The following is a 17,241-nucleotide window of genomic DNA, read 5'->3' on the forward strand; positions in this document are numbered from 1 at the left end:
TGATGGGAATTGTAGTCTCCAAACATCTGGAGGGCTGAGGTTGAAGAAGCCTGGGTCAAGCCATGCGCCTTTTATGTCAAGTAGTCCAATGACCTTGAGCAGAACCTTCAATGCAAGGGCCCTAAGGCTTTGGGGATGATTTCCTTTATCAGAAACAACTCTCTCAAGGACTTCCGAAAAAGCTGCAAACCCAATCTGGGGTGAATTTTGAAGAGGCTGGCTAGTTGTGATGCTTTATTTTTATGTAAGCTGCCTAGAGTTTGAGAAAAGTGGTATACACCTATGTTCAATAAACAAAATGCTAGATTTCTGAAAGACTGTTCCATATAGCTTAGGATAATAAATAATTGCAACAACTGAGCTTCTTGGGACACCTTGTCAGATCGAGGGAAATGTTCTGCGAGCCACACAATACCATCATCATCATCATTATTCAAACCTTTCATTCACCACATTTCCACATCTTTCCTTTCCTCACCGCACCTTTCCTCACTCAATCCTTGTCAAAAGAGTTTTCTGAATGTAAATGCAGATTCGGGGCAGAGAGAGAGAGGGGGCTGGGGAGCACGGGGTCACTGATAACAGGTTAGTAGTTTACCTCTTTGTGCTGCTTTCTTCTACAATGTGGATGATTCTCCCAGGGAGAAAGAGGCGCGGATACTGAGCCGGAGAGCTTAAAGTTGAGTCGTCACCTAGAGTAGTGTAAGAAGGAGACTGATGAACCATTAAGTTTTCTTCAGCTAGAAGAGGCTGAGTCAAAGCATCTTGGTTTCTACCATCCAGTTCCGTTGGAAAGTTATCAGGCTCTCCTCCAAATACTTCATACCAACAGCCATGTAGCAGGATCTGGTACTGTGCGAGGAGAAATTGAAAGACAAAAGGAGAGCATATGAGAAACCGCGAAGCCATTTGGCTAAGTGGGATCATTTCAGTTTGTGCAGAGAAGTTTTTAAGAACATCTTACACCCACAATAATTCTGTGCTGTTATTCCAAAAGTATGACGCCTGGGCAATTACTTCCCTGCTCCCACAATGCAAATCAGAGCAAAAAAGTGAAATCTTATGACATCTTTGACGAACAGTTCCATCATGAAACTAACGGACTGGAGTCAAACAGACTACTAGCCTCATGGAATAGGTCTATAATATCCTAGTGAGTATGACTCTGTCTTTCAATGCCATGTCAAAAACTGCTTTTGAAACTTCCTGGGTAGCACAGGTGGCTACTGATTGAGGAAAAATGAAACTTTATTTATTTCTGGCTGTCCTGACTGACAACAGCAACAACTCCTGAATCTCTTTCCCGGCCCTGCCACCAAAGAGCTTTTGAACTGGGAAGATGCCAGAGTCAACCTAGAAAGGAATTTTCTGCATCTAATGCACATGATCTCTAGAATCCCAAATCCTTTCACCGCTATATACAACTAACTGCATATGAAACTCCCTACAAGTACACCCGCACCAGCAATTATTGGGCTTGGTCTAGGGAGGAAGTGAAGACTGGGCTAATGCAACACATTATATCTGGGACTTCCCTTGAACTTGGTCCAGAAACTGCAACACGGTTGCCGACAGGAGTGAGAGACCCTGTCAGCACATAATACCTGTGCTCAGAGTGCTGCACTGGCTGAACCTGATACTGAGTCAAAGCTCTTAACAGCTTGGGACCAGTTTACTTGAGGGACCGCCTTACCCAATACGTGGCCACCCCATCAATCTGTGGAACTAATACTTTTACAAGGGCCATGCAGTGTCTCTTTCGCACTTGTAATGAGTATCTTTTTCAGTGTGACAGGAGCTGCACCCTGAAACTCTTTGCATTGGTTTTCAGTGCTTGCTAAAAAAAAAAAAAAAAAAAAAAAGCTTTTCGTTTGCCTGCCCAGCTATACATGGCTGACATGTATCTTAACGGGCAGCTTTATTTTACAAAAATAATGCATATATTTAGACGACAGGTTATACGTATAAAGGGTAAAGGGACCCCTGATCATTAGGTCCAGTCGTGACCGACTCTGGGGTTGTGGCGCTCATCTTGCTTTATTGGCCGAGGGAGCCGGCGTACAGCTTCCGGGCCATGTGGCCAGCATGACTAAGCCGCTTCTGGCGAACCAGAGCAGCGCACAGAAACACCGTTTACCTTCCCACTGCAGCGGTACCTATTTATCTACTTGCACTTTGATGTGCTTTCGAACTGCTAGGTTGGCAGGAGCAAGGACTGGGTAGCAACGGGAGCTCACCCCATCGCGGGGATTTGAACCGCCGACCTTCTGATTGGCAAGTCCTAGGCTCTGTGGTTTAACCCGCAGTGCCACCCGCATCCCGTTTTATGTATACTTGTTGAGAATTTTAACATATACCTTGTGTTCGCAGAGGTTGTGACCATTAAAACAGCATTCAGATTTTTAGAACAAATAAGAACGGTTTGTATTTTTACCTTGGGTCTGTTACAGTTGGCAACTATCCTAATGATCCTTCTTTTTAGGTCTTCCATGTTGGGCATGCTTAGCCTGTTTGGTACACAACAATGAGGGGGAAGGAGATAAGCACTCATTAAGCCATCTGACCATGGATATCACTTTCAAACTGAATCAGCAAGTAAGCTGCATCCTTACCTTGGCACAACATCTTTCCCGACAATGACAGATATGATAAACTGCTTAGTATAGTCCGCAAGTGATTTGCTTAAAAAGAAAGGGAGGGTGTTAAAGAAAAGAAACGCTAACTGAAACCTACTGTCAGTTTCCTTATACAGACATGCATTACAAGAGTTTTAAAAGTGCTCCAAATGACTTCATTCAGAAAAGGCCCTTAAACAAGAGAGAATTACACTGAGCATCTTCTATCACTGGTAAATAAAGTATGACTAAATATTACCGCTGTTTGCACAACAATCATGTCTCCCCCACTTAAAAAAAAAAAAGTCAGAACAAGTGGAATGCTTTCCAGAGTGCAAGCCCTTCCCTTTGGACCAGAATTTGGTAGAATTATCTTCCAAGACAACGGTTCCCCTTTTCATGCGCATAATGCGCACATGCAGTCATGCATGCAAAGATACAGTATTTGCCCATTGATAGATCTCTGCACATTACTTGTCTGTGCGCCATGCAGGGCTTGCATTTGTGGGGAAGCTGTTCCACTTGCACAGTCCTAGTACCAACCTTGTTGAGCTCAAGGGGGGGAAAGGAACCTTGTGTTGATTACTAAACCAATCCCACATGTACAGGTCTGTGTACATGTGGAAGTAGATGGGCAGGAGGGATCACATAGGGTGGAAATCCGTTCTGTTCTTTTATACAGATGATCCTGTCTGATCTTAGATGCAGAAACCTCTCTGCAGATGACCAAGTCTGGAGCAATAATGGTCTCCTTGTGCTTTTAATTTATTTGCTTTTTAAAAAGAGCCATATCATTATCAGAGCCAATTTCTTTTTCATTGCTTACCAGTTATTCAAGAACACAATGTTCTTACCCACTCAGATCATTGTGGATAGAGGGGGATGAACATGCTACACTTAATAAAAGGAGTCCGAAATAAACTAGAGGAATCGTGGTTCATTTTTTAAACCTATCCATCTCTTACAGGGGAGAAATCTATATGCAGGACCAAACCAGTTCAATTCACATAAGTTCTTCCTAAGCTGACCCAAGTTATCTTTACATCATTTCATGTCCAAGTACCCCCTGGTTTCTCAAAGCTCACCGTGCTAAGCTAGGCTGGGCTCCCTTGCTCTATTTGCCAACAGATTTCTGTCCTGAAATGGAGATAGAAAATTAATATAATTTACCTTAATAAACCCCCTGGTGGAGAAAAGGCATAACATCGCACACTGGGGAATGCGTTTTTGAGCATGATTGCCAAAATGGAGGCCGTTCCCCCTCCTAAGCTGTGGCCGACGACAACTAGTTTATATTCCTAGAGATAAAAAACACAGAAAGGGCTAGGACACAAACAGAAATACTGATGAACTGAGCAGCTCAGCTAAATGCTTGCAACAGAACATGTTGGAGAGTAGGTGGAGGCAAGGGGGATGCACGCCCAGAGATTGGAAGCGACAACTTACAGGAGCAATTGTGAAGGCTTGGTTCAGAATCCCGTCATTTATTAGCCTTCTGTAAATATAGTTGGCAGCCTGGGTTATCCCCTAGGAGACAAAAAAACAGTGTCTCAGTTTGAAAGCTTGTTTGTGTTTGCAATATGTGCTTAAATCCATAGCTCAGTCGGTAGAGCATGAGACCCTTTATCTGAATCTCATAGGAGTCTTCCCAGCGTCTCACTGTACACACAGGAACAAAGAGTTTTGGATCTCCAGGGCTTTGCAAAGTTGTCACAGAACTACCTGCTGACCTTATGCACAAAACCGTTTTCCAGAACGTCTTCCAATGTCAAGTGTTCACAATCTGCTGAGAGATCCGTGAGGACGTCCTGCGTGCAAAATAAGGGAAATGCAGTATCAGCATTTTGGCTGCCTGCCAAACACACACAAAGTACACCACCCACTGCCAGGATCAGGGATACCTTCTTGCAGAGTTGACACCACTGGACATCGGATGGCAGAGGTTTTATACTCAAGATATTCTGGAAGGCACGTTAACATCTAGAGCGTGGGCTGCCAGCATTGTGACCGCCGGATGCTGCGGACTACAATTCCCATCATCCCTGACTATTGATCGTGCTTGGTTGGGGCTGATGGGAATTGTAGTCCAACGGCATCTGGAGGGCACCACGTTGGCCACCCCTGATTATCACTCATTTTGGCTTCACAGAAACTGACCGAGACAGTGGAGGAATCAAATATGCTTGGCTTGGCTTAGCAGAACAAAAGAATATGAAAAATGAAATACCTAAGAAGTGTTAGCTTCTTAGGAAAACAGACGATATGTAAGAGGTAACTGTTTAAAGTGTATGTATTTGGTTTGCAAAGTCTTACTTTAATAATGAATGAATTAACGCTGTTCTATCTATGATTTTTTCTTATCTTCATTAAGATTTAATTGTATTAGTTTATGTAATTTATTTAGATTTCTGCTTTTCTTCTTTCTTTTCTTCTTTCTTTTTTTTGTTCTTTGTAACCTTTTAAAATCTTTTTTTCTTCTTTTCACGTTTCAAAGTTTTGATTTGTATGTATTTGCAATATAACTCAAAAATTATTTTTTAAAAAACAAAACAAATATGCTTGGCTGAAAGAGACAAAGCACATGCTTTTGTAACAATTTTTTTTTTTTTTAAAATAAAACTATATTTAAAAAATGCTTGGCTGATTCTATGGGCTATGGAGGGCACTGTTTATAATAATATAGCAAGCAAAGGAAAGAGATAGCCCAAATAAGGTATCATAGCTAAAATCAGCCTGTGATTTTTATTTTATTTTATTTTTTGGAATACACTTCTCAGCAAAAGAAGTAATGAGATTAGACTTCTGAGATATATGAAGTGGAAAGACATAGCAGTATTGCTGCATATAACTGATACATTTGATTTGTTGCATAGTATTTCTTAAGATATTTAATTTTTAAAATTTGTTTTTCTATATAAATAAATAAGAAGAGGATCCTCATGCCAACTACTACATCTGGCACTACAGGGTTTTGCATATATGCTGCCAGTTCATCATGTACACAAAGGTGTCCAAATTATTTTGAAGTAAGCTGAAAATGCAACCGGTGGTGATTACAATAGAAGTGTGATATACAGGGATGCACCACACATTTAGATGATGTACAGACAAGTTATTCCTGTATAAGCTTCCCATTCATACCAGAGCAGCAGCTTTGTCCCTCCAGATGTTGCTGGATGACAACTGTCATAATTCCTGCCTGGGACTGATGGGAGGCTGAAATCCAGTTAACACCAGGAGGGCACAACATTGCTCACCTCTGCCCTAGATGTTAAAAGTCCCAGCTAGAATCCCCAAATGATGTTTGTTGGCCCCAAGAACTAATATTTCTGTAACAACTCACCAGTGATAATCCATGCATAGAAATCCATAGAAAACAAAAAGTAATGTAAGCTGTGCTGCCAATTTTTCAATTTTATGAAATAGACATTACCTCAAATGACAGGGTTCCTCTCACAGCGACGACGACGGCCTCTTTTTTGTGATCCAGTGCAATGTAGAACGGGATCTCATAAATCTAAAAAACACAAGGGCGGGCATGGGAGCATGAGAGCATGAGATCTTCCACACTGGGTCATGCCAGTGGTCTGCTTAGCTCAGCCACTGCGTCCTCCAAATGCCTCTGGAATGCTTGTCAAGCAGGGAGAGGTCCGTCCCTTTGTGAGGATCTCTCTGACGGACAGATGATGAGGCCTACCTGCGGGATGAGGAGCCAACGAGGTGGGAATTGCATGGAAACCAGTCACACCAGTCTGACCCCCCTGCTTGCTCAATGAAGGATGCAGCTACACCATCCTTGAGAGATGGTTTCCATGCAATTCCTGCTTCATTGGCTCCTCCTGGTAACTGCTGATGGATCCAGCCTCTACAGAGTTATGTATCTTTTTGAAAAAGTCTGTTATGGCAGTGGCCATTGAACTGCCATGTGGTAGCGGGTCCCACAGGCCAAGCATATTTTTTATGCAGTGCTTTTTTTCTTAAAAAATGTTTAGGGGTACTCTCATTTTTACTCAAGAAAACCACCATTTTATAGTTCAAATACAGTCGTACCTTCGAAGTCTAACAGAATCTGTTCCGGACGTCCATTCGACTTCCAAAATGTTCAAAAACCAAAGCGCAGCTTCCAATTGACTGCTGGAAGCTCCTGCGGCCAATCGGAAGCCCCGTCGGACATTTGGCTTCCAAAAATAGTTTGCAAACCAGAACACTCACTTCCGGGTTTGCACCATTTGGGAGCCAAAATGTTTGAGAATTAAGCTGTTCGAAAACCAAGGTATGGCTGCACAGTAAATGGACAAAAGTACAAAGATTCACAAAATGTTTAGGGGTATGCGTCCCCCTGCGTCCCCCCAGAAAAAAGCACTGTTTTTATGTACAGTGATACCTGTTAAACCTGCCGCTCATTCAACAAACTCGTCCCGTCAGTGCAAGGACTTTGGGCTGTGCAACGGAACTTCCCCTTCCCATCCTCTCCCCCAGGTGCCCCCTAAATATTTTCTGGGGGTTCCCTCAGAGAAGTTTTGGGGAAGGCACAGGGTACGGGGGGAGGAAGGAGAGAGAGTTCTGTTCACAAGTGGAAATCCTTGTGCTAGTGGAACAAGTGCACTGGATGCCACCCTTTGTGTTTTGAAAGAACTCCTTTCCTTCGTCACCATGTTTAAGCAGAGAGCATTCTTGCCGCAACTGCCCCAACCTTGTCAAATAGGCTTGCTGTCTATTAAAGACTGTTTTCTGTTTCAAACTATGTTTCAGCCATCCTGGTTGGGTCTCTAACCATTGACATCAACAGCCTGAGTGGAAAGCCCCTTTTCATTTCCAGACTTTAAAAATAATCAAGAAATTACTAAGAACCAACTTGGTTTATTTTCCAATGGCTTACTTTATTGTGGAAGCTGATGTGAATGAAATCTCTGTACTGAAGTCCTGTGATTTTTAAGATCGCTCCAAAATTCATGTTAAGACGATCGCTGCCGATTATATCGGTCTCTGTTGGGCTGCTTCTACAACTTCATAAATTGAAGACAGAAGAAGAAATGAGACATGCAAAATTCAAATCGGCTACACTTCCCAAGTAAAAGAAGCCTCTCACAAGGCTTCTTTTGAAGATTGCTAGCACGTCAGTTTTGTTTATTTAATGAATTTATATCCCACTATTCCCTCCAAGGGACATGGGTGGCACTGTGGGTTAAACCACAGAGCCTAGGACTTGCCAATCAGAAGGTCGGCGGTTCAAATCCCCGTGACGGGGTGAGCTCCCATTGCTCGGTCCCTGCTCCTGCCAACCTAGCAGTTTGAAAGCACGCCAGTGCAAGTAGATAAATATGTACCACTCTGGCAGAAAGGTAAACGGTGTTTCCGTGCACTGCTCTGGTTTGCCAGAAGCAGCTTAGTCATGCTGACCACGTGACCCAGAAGCTGTACGCCGGCTCCCTCGCAACCCCAGAGTTAGCCATGACTGGACCTAATGGTCAGGGGTCCCTTTACCTTTTTACCTATTTCCTCCAAGGAGTTCAAGGTGGCATGCATACTGTACATCTTCTCCTCATTTATTCCCACCCTCACAACAAACCTGTGAGGTAGGTTTGGCTGAGAGACAGTGACTGGCCCAAGGTCACCCACTGTGCATCATGGCTGAGTGAGAATTCAAACCCTGGTCTGAGTCCAGCACTCTAACCACTACACCACACTGTCTCTCCTTGTGTTACGAGTCATAAAGGGAAATGGGGAGTAAGTGCTACAGAACTCAGCGGGGCTTGCTATTGAGTAAAACCTGCATAGGTTGCATTACAAATTCTTAAACTGTATAACAGAAGCATAGGAAATCAAGTTAAAATATCATTTCCCCCTGACCCAGTTGTAAGAGGGACTGTCCTCGCCTATCAATCAATCTCTGAGTTCTCATCCCTAATGCAGAATGAGGAGCCTACATCCCTCCAGATGTTGGTGGACTTTGACTGCCATCATATAAGGCTACCGGACAAGCTGGCTGGGGTTTATGGGATTTTGAATCGAATGAGGATGCCACACTGACAAGCCCAGGTTGGAGCAACCCACAAGGACCAGGGAGAGCAGGGTTCAAATTCCCAACTCAGGCACAAAGCCAGCTAGGTGACCTTGCGCCAGTTGCTCAATCTCTCCAACTGGTCTACCTCACAGGGATGGTGTAGGGCAGGGAGGGCAGGGAGGATAAAAGGGAAGGCAGAAAAACTCCACAACCAGGGGCAATGTGTCTCTGAATACCAGTTCCTGGGAATCACAAGTGCGAAGAGTGCTGTTGCACGCACGTCCGAATTGTGGCCAATGTGGGGACAAAATGCTGGGGTAGCTCCATTGCTTAGAGCGTGGTACTGATAACGCCAAGGTTGCAGGTTCGATCCCCGTAAGGGACAGCTGCATGTTCCTGCACTGCAGAGGGTTGTACTAGATCAGTGTTTCCCAACCTTGGGCCTCCAGCTGTTTTTGAACTACAATTCCCATCATCCCTGACCACTGGTCTTGCTAGCTAGGGATGATGGGAGTTGTAGGCCAAAAAACATCTGGAGGCCCAAGGTTGGGAAACACTGGACTAATGACCCTCAGGGTCCCTTCCAACTCTGTGATTCTATCTATGACTAGATGGGATTTTCATCTGATCTACTGGGGATTTTCTTATGTCCACTCCTGTGACTCAGTCCCCCACTCAGGCAAACAAGAGGCATTGTCAGAGTTCAAGCACACATTCCCAGACAGATGAAAATATCTGGGTTGCCAAGGAGAGCCAGTGAGGGTTATGGCCTGGAGAAAGACGTAAGGGCCACACAGAGAGGCCTGAGAGCTGCATTTGGCCCCTGAGCATCAGGTTCCCCGCCCCTACATTATGAAGAGTAATTTTATATTTTAAACAACTCAGTTATACAGCTGAGTTTACACCACCCATTCTCTGTTTCCAAGCTTTTTGAACCTATATAAAAAGCTAGCAATTCTTTGAAAAAAAAACACAACAATCATATTTTGACATGTTAACAAGTTAACCCCCAGAGTGGAGCCTCCTCAGATGCTACACTGCAAACAGCAACTTTCTTATACGATGAGCCACCACATTTAATACCCGCGCTTAACATGCCATTTTAAGAATTAAATTTGCCAACCTGTTTTAGACAGTGCATCAACCTACCAGTCTCCTTTAAGCTTACAGAGGCCTGTAAAAGGGTTTGCCATTATGTAGTAGGCCCAACCATAAGTAGCCACGGCAAACTTCATGTAGTGAGCGGCATTTTCTAATTCTGCATCCAAATCATCGGCCTGGGGAAGGAACAGAGAGTGAAGGTGGCTATGGTGATGAAAATGGGTATGGTTATATCAATTGTGGGAAATTTTAAGAGGTGCCCCGCCAGACAGGGCCCTCAGAGGTGAGTTTCCCTCCCACAGAAGATCTGAGCATATATGCAGCATCTGAACCCGGACGACGAGTTCAAAACATCCAGCAGTCTTACCGCAGGAGTTAATGGTGACTGAGTAATAATTTCTTCAGGCTCCTTGGGACAATTTTCCACTTTATCTTGCTCTTGGTGGAGAAGAGTCAGCCCCGCTGCAACGTCACTTGGCACCAAGTCGGTGTCCTGCAGAGAGAAAGTGACAGATACGTTCAGAAGAAAACAAAAACATTTACAGGCAGTGACTGTATTTGGCACATCCAATATAACAATAATAAAATTTTTTATTTATACTCCACCCTCCCTGGCCAGAGCCTGGCTCAGGGCAGCTAACACCAGTAAAATTACAATAAAAGCATAATAGGGGAGAAAAAAACAATTTAAAATACAGGATAAAATGCAATTTAAAATGCAGCCTCATTTTAAAAGTAGCCCTAATATGAGCAGAATCACACATGCGCACACCGCACTGAGCCCAGAAGTGACCCAAAAACCTCAAGAAAAGGGGCAGAATGGAGTGTTTGCAGGCTTTTCCAATGGCGTTTCAAATATATCTGATTTCACTTAAACATGCGGTGCCTTGGAACATAACCCCCACAGAAATTAGGAGTCGCTTGTACACCGCACCTCAGCATCAAAGGGTATTGAGGAGCAAAAGAAAGACATATGATTGGTCCCTTTTCAACATGCTTGATGTCACATATATGAGAGACACATCACCATTACAAACAAAGAGCAAACTCTTTACCCTCTTCCCCAGGTATTATTAGGGCTGCTCATGTGGCGTGGCCTAGTATCAGAGATGACCCCTATGTCCATCACCCCTAAGCCCCTTTCTCTGGAAAAAAAACATGGGGGAAAGCAAGCATTCCCTTCTTACCGAGAAGTAGGTGCGGAAAAGCTCAGCAATGGTTGTAAAAGCGACTCGGTGGTCGTCATCTTGCACGATGCAACAGCACATCAATCGGATTCTTTTCTCCCAGACGCGAGTGGCAGACTTCTTAACATTGTAAAACAGCTGGCCTGACTGGCTGCTCTCCAGGTCGCGATTGGCGCAATCGGGAAGGTACACCGTCTTCCTTCCGCCAAGCGGGTCAAAGACGATGACGATGGCCGCCACGGTAAAAACAATGATAATCCAGCTGCCGGGCAGAAGGGAAGAATTGCATGAACTTTGGCTGGCGAGGGCTGTTCACGACACGCCAGCTCAGTTCACACGTTCTAGAAACCTGCGCCAAGAAATTCCAAGTTCCAACAAACAGGGGGGGAAACCCACTGCAATGTTTGCACTGGGAGAGGTTAGTGGTGGATAGAAGCATCCACAGGAGATACCTTTTGAGAAATGAGCCCTGGGGAACTCCTGCTTGCAACTGCCTCAAGTTTTGCCCAGACCAGTGGCAATGGAAGAGGCCCCAAGATAATCCACATCCAATAACTGTATGTAATTGAACAGAAATATCCAATTACTGTATTTTTCTGTCTATAAGACTAGGTTTTTCCCAAAAAAAATAATGTCAAAAATTAGGGGGCATCTTAATTTTCTTAAATCTGAGTCTCCAAAAATAGGGGGCGTCTTATGCATGGGGAAGTCTTATAGACGGAAAAATACAGTACACCAGCTTTTCCTATTATGGGGTTCTTCAGATGTTGTAGAACTATATGGGCCACCTCTCCCCAATGAACCAACCCAGACCCTGTGATTGTAATCTGGGGCTCTTCACTGTGTGCCTCATCCACAGGAGTGTGGCAACACAAGAACGCCCCCCCTCCAAATGGTGGCTCTTCTGCTTGTAGTGTGCTCTCTTCAGAGAGGCCTGCCAGGCACCATCTCTATTTTTAGGCGTCAAGCAAAAACTTTCTTCTCCCCCAGGATTTTAGCCCTTAAGTACTTTCAAGTACAGTGGTACCTCGGGTTAAGAACGGTCCAGTTTAAGAACAATTTGGTTTACAAACAATTTGGTTTACAAAACCAGAAATAGTGTCTTGATTTGAGAACTTTACCTTGGTCTAAGAATGGAATCCGAACAGTGGAAGGGCACCGGCAGCAGGAGGCCTAATTAGGGAAAGCGCGCCTTGGTTTAAGAACGGTTTCGGTTTAAGAACGGACTTCCGGAACGGATTAAGTTCGTAAACCAAGTTACCACTGTACTTGAAGCCTCTTTTAGTGGGGCAGGATCTGTAAGACCGGTCTGCTATTTGTAGATATACATTTTTTTAGGTATTCATAGCTATGGTTTGTTGTAATTGGTTTTTGTGTTAATAATAATAATAATAATTACACACACACACACACACACACACACACACACAGTCCATCTGGCTGGGTTTCCCCAGCCACTCTGGGCAGCTCTCAACATTAGATTAAAAACACGATAAAACATCAAACATTTAAAAACTTCCCGAAACAGGGCTGCCTTCAGATAGTTGTTTATTTCTTTGACATCTGACGGAAGGACGTTCCACAGGGCGGGCACCACTACCAAGAAGGCCCTCTGCCTGGTTCCCTGCAACCTTATACTGTATACGTTGTCTTGGGTCACTTTAGTAAGGAAAGCATCTAATAAATATAAACGACAATATAACTCTCAATATCCCTGACCATTGGTCATGCTAGCTGGGGTGCATGAGAGTTGGGAGCCCAACAATATGTGGAAGCTGCCAGATTGGGCAAGGATGCTTAGGTATGCTAACACCCAACCCAGACATACCTAGGTGGAGGCAGCTGAACATCCTTACCTGGCAATGACTGTTCCAAATATGGCACTTATCATAGCCCCTTCGCAATTCACTCTGCGGTCCGATACCCATATTGCTCCGACAACAGCCCAGACCAGCTCTGGCAAGAAGAGGGCCAAGCGCAGATATAGCAATTTAGGAAGAGATTTTCTTGGCCCAGGGTTGGAAATGGTTCCTGAAAGGTACAGTTGAAGTAAGTAGCATAAAATGGTTTCTCTGGTTTCAAAAGGGGCTTTGCAAGCACAATCATGGCCTAAATGTTCATGTTGCCTGTTAAGTTGTGGGTGAACATATCAGACGACACAGCGATTCTTCAAACAGCTCTTGTTTATTCACAGGCCAGGACAGAACTGAACTGAAGGGCTCAGTCAGCCTGCTTATATAGAGCTCCAGTACCACGTTACTGTAACAACTTTCTAAACTATCCAATCACTGAATGTCACTTTCGATCCTTCATTTGCATAACTATCTACAGTATCCCCCTGCTGGCCCAGGGTGAGAACTTCAGTACATAACATTGCCCATACCTCTGAAAAAGGGGAAAAAACAGGAAGACAAACTTTGCAGATAATGACGTCACAAGCAGTAAAGCAATGTGTTAATATGGATGAAGGGAAGATATTCACAGATGGGCATGTCAAACAGATAGCATAAGCTAGCCCTAATAAATACTTCAGAGCAGCATAGTGGAACACTCCTAAATATGTCTACTCAGACATAGCCTCCACAGAATTCAATGGGAGCTTGCTCCCAGGTTAAGTGGACATGGGGCTGCAGACTAAGCCTTGCAGCAGCCTTTGAACATTCATCTAAGAGAGAGAGAGAGAAGAGTGTGCATGAAACGAAACTAAGGATCTCGATCTCTCACCAGTTAGAAGGTATTGTTTATAGTATTCACAATACATAAAGTGCAGGATCTGATTTCTTTCCGCAGGGCCTGTAAGACAGAGTTGTTCCGCCTGGCCTTTGGCTTGGAATCAATTTGATTCCTTCCCCCTCTTTCTTTTTTCCTTTCTCCTCCTGTGATGAGGCTGCATGTTTTAATGTTGTATTTTAATCCTGTTTTTTAAGTTGTATTTCAATCAACTTGTTTTTATTATTGGTTGTTAGCCGCCCTGAGCCCGGCCTTGGCTGGGGAGGGCGGGGTATGTATGTATGTATGTATAAATAAATAAATAAATAAATATGAATAATTAATAATGTTGTTGTTGTTGTTGTTGTTAAGTGGTGAACTATGTCTGTACAAATTCCAAGAAAGAAAGCCCATTCATTTGTATCACCAAAGTCACAAAGGCTGTGCCCACACGTAATGCCAAACCAAGGTTTATTGTCAACAAGGATGAGCTGCAGCTGCTCTCGCCTCACCCAGGCAGAACCTAGATGTCCACTGTCCTAGTTAACAAACTAAACACAACATTATTCTAGATTTAGGGCTTCGTCAGTAGATAAAGGAATAAATCCTGCAATGCAAGATGCAAAGATGCGTCCAATTCCAGAAGGTGATGCATGAACATAAGCAGCCATGGACCAAGCCAATGGGCCATTTAGTCCAGCATCCCGTTTTCACAGCGGCCAACCAGATCATGGAATCATAGAACTGTAGAGTTGAAAGGGACCCCTAAGGCTCATCTAGTCCAACCCCATGCAAGGCAAGAATCTCAGCTAATCCATGCATGACAGATGGCTATCTGAACCCTGCTTGAAAACCCCCAAACAAAGAGAGTCCGCCACCTCCCTCTGGGACACCCACAAGCAGGACTGAAGCACAACAGCGCTCTCTGCATTCGTGATTCCCAGCAACCTCCAAAAATTGCGGTGGAACAAAGTAATTGTGGCGAGAAGCCATTGATCGGCTTATAACAACACACGGCACTGAACCTGACTGTTTCGGATGGGAAACACATATAACAGAGTCGATATGCAATAATTAATTAATTTAATAAATACCTTTACCGCCTGTCGATAATAAAATTATTCCTGATGAAAATGAGTACAATACAGAACACACACAGTCCTATAGATTTTATATGGACTGATTCCAATGGGACTGCTCTGTCCTCTCCCTGTGAACCCTCAACCCTCTAGAGCAGATTCTGAGGATATATGGAGGGCTGAGGGGAGAAGTGAGGAGGGCAAAATTCGGCTGCACAAATGGATACAACACACACAAATATATGGGATACACACACACACACACACCCCCCTCTAATGGCCAAAACAAAACAAATTCCTTCCAGTAGCACCTTCAAGACCAACTAAGTCAGTTCTTGGTATGAGCTTTCGTGTGCATGCACACTTCTTCAGATACACGTGTGCATGCACACGAAAGCTCATACCAAGAACTGACTTAGTTGGTCTTTAAGGTGCTACTGGAAGGAATTTGTTTTGTTTTGACTATGGCAGACCAACACGGCTACCTATCTGTAACCCCTCTAATGGGACATACACACATGTATACATAATGAATAGCACACTTTTAATACATAGTAAAATTTATGACCTTTTATTACCAATAAAAAAATAATTGACACAAACTTCAAAGGTTATTATTTATTACATTTATATCCCACCCTTCAGCCCGAAAGCTCTTTGGGTAGCACACAAAGAATTCATTAAAATGTAATATGGCAATATCCCCATAAACCATAAAACCAACGTGCATTGTAAAACAGCAATCCAGGAGCGGGGGTGGGGGGTGGGGGGAGAGGAATGCCATTCTTAACTGGGCCATTTCCAAAGGCCTGAAGCACAAAATAAGTCTTAACCTGACATCTAAATGCAGGTAACAGGGTGAGTGCTGCCATGTCTCCCATGGGAGGAAGGGAAAATGCACCATCCCTGAACTGCTTTAAAAATGAAGTATTTTTCCTCTAGCTGAGTTTTAATAATTGGGGGGGGGGAAAGAATTTTTACTAACCAATCTCCAAACATTGCTGCCGTTATTTCAACTGAACACCGAGAATTATCATTTGCTGGATGCTGCATGATGCGCTCACAACAAAATAGTTCCCTGCTGTGAGCTCACCACCTAAGAGACTTACAGATGTACCTTGGAAGTTGAATGGAATCCGTTCTGGAAGTCCGTTCAACTTCCAAAACGTTTGGAAACCAAGGCAGCCAATCGGAAGCAGCGGAGGCCCCGTCGGACGTTCGGCTTCCGAAAATCGTTCAAAAACCGGAACACTCACTTCTGGGTTTCAATTGTTTGCCGGCTGATTTGTTCGGGAGCCGAGGCATTCAGGATAATAATAATAATAATAATACTAACAACAACAACAACAACAGCTTGGCCTCCCCAGCCACCTTTGCTGGATTAATGCTGGATGCCAAGCCTCTTTATTGGCAGTCTAAGAGCAGTTTGGACGGGCATCACTTTGCTTTTCATACAGGCTAAACAATTGTAATGCGATGCAGAATGGCACTCACCTTGCATGCTGATGTACAAAATAGAACACAGAGCACATATTATGGCTGCCAGGAGAATGAGGAGGACCAGCAGGTAACTGTGCAGCAACGCTCCACCGGCGCAGTTAAACTGCCCTTTGTGGATGGAGTACAAAACCAGAATTCCAATCCACCTGCGAGAACAAAACAAAAAAAAGGCACAAGACGTCAGCTACGAAGGAAGCCTGGGCCAAGATGCAGATCCTCAGTGAAATCCTATATTAATGCACTTAGAAGAAATATACAGGGTGTGGAACCTCAGACCTGGGGGCAAATGTGGCCCTCCAGGCCTTTCCATCTGGCCCTTGGGACTTTTCCCTAGGATACACCCCTCCCCAGGCCATTCCTCTCACTGGCACTACTCTGCACATGCCTCCTGCCAGCTGGCTGGCAGATGGAAAAGTACATGTGTGTGTTTACGCACAAAAACCTCTGGCTTCCGCATGCCTGGAATGTAGCCTATTGCATAAAGAAGCCTGTTCCTTGAGATACCTGATTTGGTGACGGTGACACACGCCTTAGTTACACCCCATTTGGATTACTGAAACATGCTCTGTCTGGGGCTGCATTTGAAAAGTGCTCATAAACTTCAACTGGCTCACAGAGCTGCAGCCAAATGGTTGACTGGGGGCTGGTTATGGCTTGCTACAACAGCTCCACGGGTTAGCAGTCTGTTTCCAGGCACAATTCAAAGTGATGGTTATCACCTATAAATCCCTATGCAGTTTAGGTCCAGGCTATCTGAAAGACCATATTCCCTCCTATGAACCTGCCTGGGCTTTAAGATCTTCAGGCAATGGCCTTCTCTCGATCCCTCCACCCTCACAGGCACACTTGGTAAGGGTGTAGGAGAGGCCCTTCCCGGTGGCTGCTCCCAAACTTTGGAAATCCCTTCCTAGAGAAATTAGACTGGCTCCCTCCTTGTTGTGCTTCCACTGGCTGGTTCATAGTAGAGTTGGATAGGACCATGAGGGTCATCTGGTCCAACCCCCTGCAATGCAGGAATCTTTTGTCCAGTGTGGGACTCAAACTCA

At 44.2% G+C, this 17,241-nt stretch overlaps 1 protein-coding gene across 2 annotated transcripts in view; it reads right to left on the minus strand.

Moving 5' to 3' along the window:
- DAGLB (diacylglycerol lipase beta) overlaps positions 1-17,241 on the minus strand; it is a 29,269-nt gene that overhangs the window by 5,438 nt on the left and 6,590 nt on the right. For both annotated transcript variants that reach the window (XM_081839745.1, XM_081839744.1), the window contains exons 3-15: positions 16,190-16,341; positions 12,764-12,938; positions 10,908-11,169; positions 10,088-10,213; positions 9,769-9,896; positions 7,495-7,621; positions 6,049-6,132; positions 4,346-4,423; positions 4,062-4,142; positions 3,786-3,913; positions 2,613-2,681; positions 2,435-2,507; positions 599-852 (exon numbers count right to left, since the gene is read on the minus strand). In XM_081839745.1, the coding sequence (XP_081695871.1) occupies positions 599-852; positions 2,435-2,507; positions 2,613-2,681; positions 3,786-3,913; positions 4,062-4,142; positions 4,346-4,423; positions 6,049-6,132; positions 7,495-7,621; positions 9,769-9,896; positions 10,088-10,213; positions 10,908-11,169; positions 12,764-12,938; positions 16,190-16,341 (1,737 nt within the window). The remainder of the gene's footprint in view (positions 1-598; positions 853-2,434; positions 2,508-2,612; positions 2,682-3,785; positions 3,914-4,061; positions 4,143-4,345; positions 4,424-6,048; positions 6,133-7,494; positions 7,622-9,768; positions 9,897-10,087; positions 10,214-10,907; positions 11,170-12,763; positions 12,939-16,189; positions 16,342-17,241) is intronic.

Source organism: Podarcis erhardii (genome assembly GCF_964252035.2).
Source record: "Podarcis erhardii genome assembly, chromosome: 14".
Classification (NCBI taxonomy): Eukaryota; Metazoa; Chordata; class Lepidosauria; order Squamata; family Lacertidae; genus Podarcis; species Podarcis erhardii.